This window comes from Sinocyclocheilus rhinocerous, unplaced genomic scaffold (genome assembly GCF_001515625.1).
Source record: "Sinocyclocheilus rhinocerous isolate Xijiao unplaced genomic scaffold, SAMN03320098_v1.1 scaffold612, whole genome shotgun sequence".
Taxonomy (NCBI): Eukaryota; Metazoa; Chordata; class Actinopteri; order Cypriniformes; family Cyprinidae; genus Sinocyclocheilus; species Sinocyclocheilus rhinocerous.
The window spans coordinates 408,770-417,933 of NW_015625585.1; the positions used below are offsets into that span (position 1 = coordinate 408,770).

The 9,164-nt window shown below is 32.7% G+C and overlaps 1 protein-coding gene across 2 annotated transcripts in view; it reads left to right on the top strand.

Annotated features, from left to right (window-relative positions):
* LOC107753791 (sodium/potassium-transporting ATPase subunit alpha-3-like) overlaps window positions 1-9,164 on the top strand; it is a 51,273-nt gene that overhangs the window by 29,452 nt on the left and 12,657 nt on the right. For both annotated transcript variants that reach the window (XM_016570036.1, XM_016570027.1), the window contains exons 8-10: window positions 2,170-2,438; window positions 5,637-5,835; window positions 8,274-8,518. In XM_016570036.1, the coding sequence (XP_016425522.1) occupies window positions 2,170-2,438; window positions 5,637-5,835; window positions 8,274-8,518 (713 nt within the window). The remainder of the gene's footprint in view (window positions 1-2,169; window positions 2,439-5,636; window positions 5,836-8,273; window positions 8,519-9,164) is intronic.

The window sequence follows — 9,164 nt, forward strand, 5'->3', positions numbered from 1 at the left end:
CGTTTTTTTTTTTTTTTGCCAAGAACAGCCGTAGAGGAAAAATGTTGTCATGACAACAACCTCTCACTTCTGCGCCCCATCTTGCCACTCGTCTGCTGCCCACGCAATTGCTCACACCCTCGTTTTTCACTCTGTTTTTCCACACATTTCTCTTTCTGTGTCACTCTTTTGGCTTCGTTTTGATGATAAAACACTAATCATTTCAGATCTGACTGAATAAATGAATAATACTGCAGGATCTAATGACATTTTCTTCTCTGTATCACTATCACTGCTGAATTCCAAATGAGTTTTCATCATTTGTTCATCTAATCTTTCACAGGTTTTCTACCTTCAGAACGATGCTTAATATTCATTATAACAAATCCAGCTGCTTTAATGAAAGCAGTTACATGTATAGTTCTCTCAGAAATGGCTGGTTTCCCTCTCAGTCAGTGTTAGTGCAGTGTAAATGTGTCTGCAGCTCTTGTCAGTTGTGTAATGCTGTTGTTTTGATGGGTCAGGAGACCTTACATATGCCCAGTGCTCAGCGGGGTGTCAGTGTTTTGGTGATCTCAGACAATGTCCTTCCTTTGTATTCCGACTCAGCTCCAGGGCGACACTCTCCTGCCACCATGTGGTGAATTAGAGGATTACACATGTTCATTATGAGGCTTCTAGAATATCACACTGAACTCTCTTATGTCATGTGAAGTGAAATGAAATCCTTCCAAAACAACACATCAAATCAGTATGTCATACTGGATATTTTTACTCGTGGTCTGAGATATTAAAATACTAAATAAAAAACAAAATAGCTAATATGAGACATTGCTTGTATTTAAAGAGATTTATTTCTAATAATAATCTAATATTGAAATAAAACCATGCAGTGGTGGTCAATAAATAAAAAAAATTTACATATTCAATTAAAAAAAAAAAGTTTAATGTTTATTCAGCAAGAAATGAATTCAAATTCAAAAGTGGCAGTAAAGACATTGTAATGTTACAAAATATTTCTATTTCAAATAAATGCTGTTCTTTTGAACTTTACATTCATCAAAGAATGCTGAAAAAATAAAATTTTCACAAAAAATTAAGCAGCACCACTGTTTTCCTCATTGATAATAATGTGAAATGTTTCTTGAGCTGCAAATCAGCATATTAGAATGATATCTGAAGGATCATGTGACACTGAAGACTGGAGTCATGATGCTGAAAATTCGGCTTTTATCGCAGGAATAAATGACATTTTTAAATATATTCAAAGAGAAAACAATTATTTTAAATAATAATATTTAATTTTTTAACTGTATTTTTTATTAAAAAAAATAAATGGAGCCTTAAAGGGTTAGTTCACCCAAAAATGAAAATTAGCCCACAAATTACTCACCCTCAAGTCATCCTAGGTGTATATGACTTTCTTCTTTCAGACGAATCCAGTCGGAGCTATATTAAAAATTGTCTTTGATCTTTCAAGCTGTTTAATGCCACTCAACGGGTGTTAAAATTCTTTGAACAAAGGCCTTCTGTAGCGAATCGATGCATTTTTGTAAGATATTTTTGTGGATATTTTTCTTACAAAAACGCATCGATTCGCTACAGGAGGGTGAGCCTTGTGAGACACTTTTTTAATGGATGGGTGCTTTTTATTTAACTTCTTTTGGACTGATGCACTGCAACACCCGCTGAGTGGCATTAAACAGCTTGAAAGATCACAGACAATGTTTAATATAACTCCGACTGGATTCGTCTGAAAGAAGAAAGTCATATACACCTAGGATGACTTAAGGGTGAGTAATTTATGGGCTAATTTTCATTTTTGGGTGAACTAACCCTATAATGAGCATGAGAGACTTTTAAATGGTGGTTTGTATCTTATATATAATTTGTATTATTTTATCATTTATAAAGGCAAAATAAGTGATTGCCTTTAACCAGTAATAGAAACATTAGAAACATTAACGTGTACAACTATAAATACTACTATTAAATATTGCAGCATAAAATAGTATAGGTCACACATTTGATCATTTCACACACTCTTTCTTCTCACATAATAAAATAATATCAACTTAGATTAATATTTCCTGTACTTTTATTTATATATTTGCTAAATCGTCATGTGATAATTGGGATAATATCATCTGATCATTATAACGATGTCCTTCTGTTCTGTTCTCCTGTCAGGTACCGCTCGTGGGATTGTCGTTTGCACCGGTGACCGAACCGTCATGGGCCGCATCGCTACTCTGACCTCCGGCCTAGAGACCGGAAAGACCCCCATCGCCAAGGAGATCGAGCACTTCATCCAAATCATCACCGGCGTGGCCGTCTTCCTGGGCGTCAGCTTCTTCATCCTGTCAATCATCCTGGGCTACAGCTGGCTGGAGGCCGTCATCTTCCTCATCGGCATCATCGTCGCCAATGTGCCTGAGGGACTGCTGGCCACCGTCACTGTGAGGACCCCTGGTTTCTCCCTCTCTTTCTCAGTGTCAGGATTTTGTAGTGTGTTTTGGTGTCTCTGCAAGTGTTGAAATGTCTTTTTGTGACACGTTTTTTTATTGTTATTTTTCAGTATATTTTGTGACTTAATGTGTGTTTGTCGTCTTTTTTGTTTCTTTTTCTTTTGTTCATGGCTTTGTTTGGAATGGACATACAACATATGAACATATTTCACAGTACGTACTACATACTGCACAGTATGTACTGCATACTGCCTACTGAGTATGTCAAATATTATGTGAAACATTACACCATATGCAACAATCAATATTTAATATAGTAGTGTGCTAGATTATTGGCTATATTAATTCACAAGGGGCAATAATATGTCAGTAATAAATGTACATATCGTTCAAAAGTTTGGGATTTTTTAAAGATTTTTTCAAAGAAATTAATAATTTTATTCAGCAAATCAAATTGCTCACTTTGGACTTAATTTAATGCATAATTAAAGGGTTAGTTCACCCAAAAATGAAAATTCTGTCATTAATTACTCACCCTCGTGTTGTTCCAAACCCGTAAGACCTTTGTTCATCTTCGAAACACAATTTAAGATATTTTTGATGAAATCTGAGGGCTCTCTGACCCTCCCATAGACAGCAAGGTAACTACCAAGTTCAAGGTCCAGAAAAGTACCAAGATGATCGACAAAGTAGTCCGTGTGACATCAGTGGTTCAACTGTAAAGTTACGAAGCTACGAGATTACTTTTTTGCGCAAAGAAAACAAAAATAACGACTTTATTCTTTGCGTGAGTTTTTTCTTTAAGTGAGAAACGTCTTTCAAAAACATTAGAAAACCTTTAAACGATAGTGTATTTTGAAAAAAGTAATAATAATAATAATAAATTAAAAAATATTGGCATTCCAAACAAATAATTCGACGAAAAAATAAATATATAAATACACAAATACATGCATACATCCATACATAAATAAATAAAATAAAAAGTTTCTGCAAAATCATGTTTGATATTTCATTTATTCATCACAGGGGAAATAGAGACATTTTTTGCACGTAGAAAAAAAAATAGAAAGTGAGTGAATTTTGGTTTAGTTTCGTTTCTTTCTTTTAATTTTGCAGTACTAGTCAGGTTGGGGTCAGGTTACAGGAAAGTCAGGCTTCAGTTTCTACCACTACCACAGTTCACTAGCAGTGTGCCATTCTGAACATATTCCATGAGATTATATTTGGACACTTTAATCTGTGTGTATCTGTTGTCTGTTCTTTGTCGTCTCTGGTTCATTTCTTCTTCGGTGTAACTCTTGACTGTGAGTGTTGTGGCTTTTCGTCTGGTGTCAGTATACGCTCCAGTAGTGTTGAATATCATCGTGTGTGTTCTTGAACTGTATTCCCTCTCTCGAATCCTTCATATCTGTGACTCTTCGTGACTCTATCACTCTCTCTCTTTCTCTCTGTCTGTTCCTCTCTTTCTCTTCCTGTGTTCTTTTACAGACTCTCACTGTTGAAAGCCTAGGCCAATATGAAAATCTGAAAAAGTATTGCTCTGTGGTATCTCTAGTTGCCTGTGCGAGCTAGTGGCTGTCACATAGAGACTGACGGGGCTCTGGCTGTGCCTCAGGCTGCGATGCACAACTAGGCCTCAAACATACTCTACGCAGACGTCAAGCTCGGTTTTGTGCATCACTGCATTCAGAAATGTGTAATAATAATGCAAAGCCAATATGCATGCTCAGTATGCATGCTAAATACACCGACATTGACTGTAAGGTTGCTAATGCTCTTTGGACCAAACTGGCAAATTATATATATCATATATATTTATCAATTTATATATATAGTCTATAAATTCTATATTTACAGTAAATGTTTATTATTATTCTCTTTATTTTTAAGCTAAATTTTATGACTGTAAGAAAAAAATTGCACGCTTAATTCCGCTACCTGGATTTTTCTTGTCGATTTTGAAAACGTTTTGCAATCTTCAATGCTTATAAATAATAAAAAGTCAAAGCTTTTGTAAAATACTTCGATAATATGTTTCTGAAACCCTTATAATTTGTGCTGTAACTTATAGATGTGCACAAATGTGTCTCTTGTTTCTAAAAGTATGTTAGGCTGCATTTATTTAAAAAAACAGTAAATATTGTGAAATATTATTATCATTTAAAATAGCAGTTTTCTATTTGAATATATTTTAAAATATAATATATTCCTGTGGTGCATAGCTGAATTTTCAGCATCATTACTCCAGTCTTCAGTGTCACATGATCCTTCAGAAATCAATCTAATATTCTGATTTGCTGATCAAGTATTGTTGAAAATAGTTGTGCTGCCCTTTATAACTATAACTATATGTTTCATTGATTTAAAAAAAACATCTCTACATTGCCATAAGGGAGCGATATTGAACATTAAAAAAGCACAAAAGTAATATGGATAATAATTATTTATGTGATATAAAGAAATTTAGATTTTTAAATCTGGTTTCATGCTAAGTGAAAGGCTACACCAAATAAAAAAAATTTTTTTATTACATTTTGAATGATCTTTATATCAAATTTTCACACTGATTTTTCTCTAAATCTGATTATAGTTATATAAATTAGTTGTAGTCCTTCACAGGACAGATTGTGGTCTGAAAGACAACTAAAATTGGAAAATGTGTAATACCTGCATTTTGCATGTTCTCAGCAGCCAATAATTCATAATTCATAATAATTTTTTTGCACGTGAACCCTTATTTAACATATTCTGGGATATATATTTTTATATCTAGTGTCATATTTTAGGGGGTTTTGGATGATAAGGGCATGTCACAACTGTTGATTTTGGAATCTGTCTAATTTGACTCCTACCAAGTGACAGATGAATTTGTGCAAATATACTTTAGATTTTGATTGGCTCGTTTTTGATGTCAATAACAAAAGACAGACATTGTGTTGAGTATGTTTTTGACCTCTCTGCTTCTTGCTGTGCTTGGCTTTGCTCTTCAGAGCCTCTTTTTGATTTAACACTGTTCTCTTACTGCACGATTCTGCATTGTGCCACATTACCAACAATGTAATGTCACTAAAATTCTGTTCGCTTCTCTTTCTCTCCACCTCCGTTTCCTTTCAACTTCTGCCTCACACTTCCTTTTGTTCGGTTTTTCTCTTCCTCTGTTTCCATTTCTCTCTTTCTGTCTCTCAGGTGTGTCTGACGCTCACGGCCAAGCGCATGGCCCGCAAGAACTGCCTGGTGAAGAATCTGGAGGCTGTGGAGACTCTGGGATCCACATCCACCATCTGCTCTGATAAAACCGGCACCCTGACGCAGAACCGCATGACTGTCGCCCACATGTGGTTCGACAATCAGATCCATGAGGCGGACACCACCGAAGATCAGTCGGGTGAGTTGCTAGGGAATTAATAGGTCGTTGCTAGGGCAATAGATGCAGAATAGATAGATTTTACCTTTCAAAAGTTTGGGGTCAGTAAGATTTTTGTTGTTGTTGTTGTTTTGTAAAACAGTAAATATTTTAATCAGCATTAAAGTATGGAAGCCCATTTCTGCCACTGAGTATAAAAAAAAAAAAGCTAATTGCAATTTTTTTTATCTCACAATTAAAGGGGTCATATGATGCGATTTCAATTTTTCCTTTCTCTTTGAAGTGTTACAAGCTCTTGGTGCATAAAGAAGATCTGTAAAGTTGCAAAGTCTCAAATCCAAAGAGATATTCTTTATAAAAGTTGAGTCAACCACATGTACAGTATGTGGAAAATAATGTGTTTTTTTAACCTTAAACCACATAAACACATTTCGTTACACCAAATACACAAAATAATGTTCTTTTTAGCAGCATCATATGACCCCTTTAACTCTCAATTGTGAGAAAAAAAGTCATAATTGAGAGATTTAAAAAATTGCATGTAATAAAGTCTTTACTTTAATTTACTTAGTTTATAAATAAAGATATAAACTCACAATTATAAGAAAATAAATTTCCCGCCCTCAGAATTAGACTTTATAATTTGCAATTGTGAGTTTATATCTTCAGAATCTTCAGTATCTCAGTCAGAACTGTGTGATGTAAATTCGCAATTACCCTGTTTTATTTTTTATTCAGTGGCAGAAATGGGCTTCCATATGAGTTTCTGTATGAGTTTCTTTCTTCTGTTGAACACAAAAGACATTTTTGAAGAATGTTGGTAACTAACCAAACAGTTCTTGGTACCCACTGACTTCCATTGTATGGAAAAAATCACTATGGAAGTCAGTGGGGTACAGAAACTGTTTGGTTACGAACATTCTTCAAAATATCTCATTTTATATTCAACAGAAGACAGAAACTCATACAAGTTTGGAACAACTTGAGTAGATGATGACATAATTTTCATTTTTTTGGGTGAACTATCCCTTTAAATTGATCAAAAGTGTCAGTAAAGACATTTAAAATGTTACCAAAGCTTGTTATAGTTAACTAAAACTAAAACCATAAAAATGTGTTACTAATAAATAAAATAAACGTTTACTGAAATAAAATAAAATAAAATATATTAAAAAGTTTCATCTTGTTGCTAAGTCAACATTTCTCATTTTCATGTAGTTTAAGCTGATGTTCTAATATAGCTAAAACTAAACCAATAATAAAAATGAAAAAAAAAAACAATTTAGACTTGCACTCTATTCATTTACTAACTGCTTGTTTTTCTTTAAAAAAATTTTTTTATTGATTATACAATTAACAAAAGCAAAAAATGCCTCTAACACTAGTTTGCTCTATTCTTTTTCTATTCTGTCTGTTTTCTTTTTATTTATTATATAGCCTAATTTAACAAAAAAAAAAAACATTGTTACGTGTACTGTCATTTTATTGATTATACAATTAACAAAAGCGAAAAATGCCTCTAACACTAGTTTGCTCTATTCTTTTTCTATTCTGTCTGTTTTCTTTTTATTTATTATATAGCCTAATTTAACAAAAAAAAAAAACATTGTTACGTGTACTGTGTTAAGCTAACTGAGACTTGTTATAGCACTTGAATATCATTGCTCTTTTGTTGATTTTGATTGCTTCCATTGCATTGTGCTCATTTGTAAGTCGCTTTGAATAAAAGCGTCTGCTAAATGACTAAATGTAAATGTAAATGTAAATGTAAAAATTAATAAAAAATATATAGACATATTAAAAAAAAACTAATAAAAATGGCAAACACACAACTAAATTACTAAAACTTAAACTATTGTTATTATTATTATATGAAAGCAGAAAAATTAAAATAAAAACTAATTCAAACTATTAAGAACTACAACAGTATCTCACTGACACTTAAATAACACTGTACTAAAGATTTCTATTTCAAATAATAACAATTCTTATGAACTTATATTCATCAAAGAATTTCGAAAACATTTATCATGTCTTCCAACTGTTTTTAACATTGGTAAAAATAATAATAAAGTTTTCATGGGCACTAAATCAGCATATTATAACGTTAATATTAAATTGGTAAAGTATAATTTCTTCTTCATAAGACACTGAAAATTGGAGAAATTATGTTGAAAATTCAGTTTTTCATCACAAGAATAAATTGCATCTTAAAATATATTCAAACAGAAAATAGTTCATTTATATTGTAAAACTATTTCACAATATTAGTGTTTTTACTGTGTTTTTGATCAAATAAATGTAGCCTTGGTGAGCAGAAGAGACTTTGTTTATAAACAGTACTTTTAAATGGTAGTGTAAATAGATTATCAGGGTGTTCTAGCTGTTGCTAGGCTGTTCCGGCTGGTTGCTAGGCTATATATAGATACTATATTGATCCTGTGTGTGATCTCTAATAGGTGCGTCCTTTGACAAGAGCTCTGGGACGTGGTTGTCTCTGGCCCGTGTGGCGTCGCTCTGTAACAGAGCCGCGTTTAAGGCGGGACAGGACTCTCTGCCCATCCTGAAGCGTGATGTCGCGGGGGACGCCTCTGAATCAGCTCTTCTCAAGTGCATCGAGCTCTCCTGTGGCTCCGTCAAAGCCATGAGGGAAAAGAACAAAAAAGTGGCTGAAATTCCCTTCAACTCCACCAACAAATACCAGGTTTGCTTACTGTTCAGTATCTGATGTGACTGAATTTAGCATCCATTGAGTCCAGCATCCATTAACTTGGTTAATATTCAGTCAATGTACCCTTCACTTACTTAATACTTAAAAGAATATTGTATATTTACTGTCAATTCAAAATAAATTTATATCAGTATAATAATATCAGTATAATATTATTTAAACTTTAATTGCCAAATAAATGGTTGACATGTTCATGTCCTTTTTTTAAAAGTTAACACAAGATTTTATGTTGAAATGTATATCAATGTCTAAGAAAAAAAGTGTATTTTGTAGGTCATGTCACAATTTATTTTCATTTTATAACCATTTATATTAGTTGCATTAGTTCATTTCAAATGGTCATGCAACAAACGTATATAAAAATATTTATAATGTATGTATATTACATGTAATATATATACTTTACAAATGTGTGTGTGTATATACAGTATATATATATATATATACTGTACATATTTTAAATATTCCATGTAGGTATTTTGTAATGTCACAATTTATTTTCATTTTATAACCATTTATATTAGTTGCATTAGTTCATTTCAAATGGTCATGCAACAAACGTATATAAAAATATTTATAATGTATGTATATTACATGTAATATATATACTTTACTTACA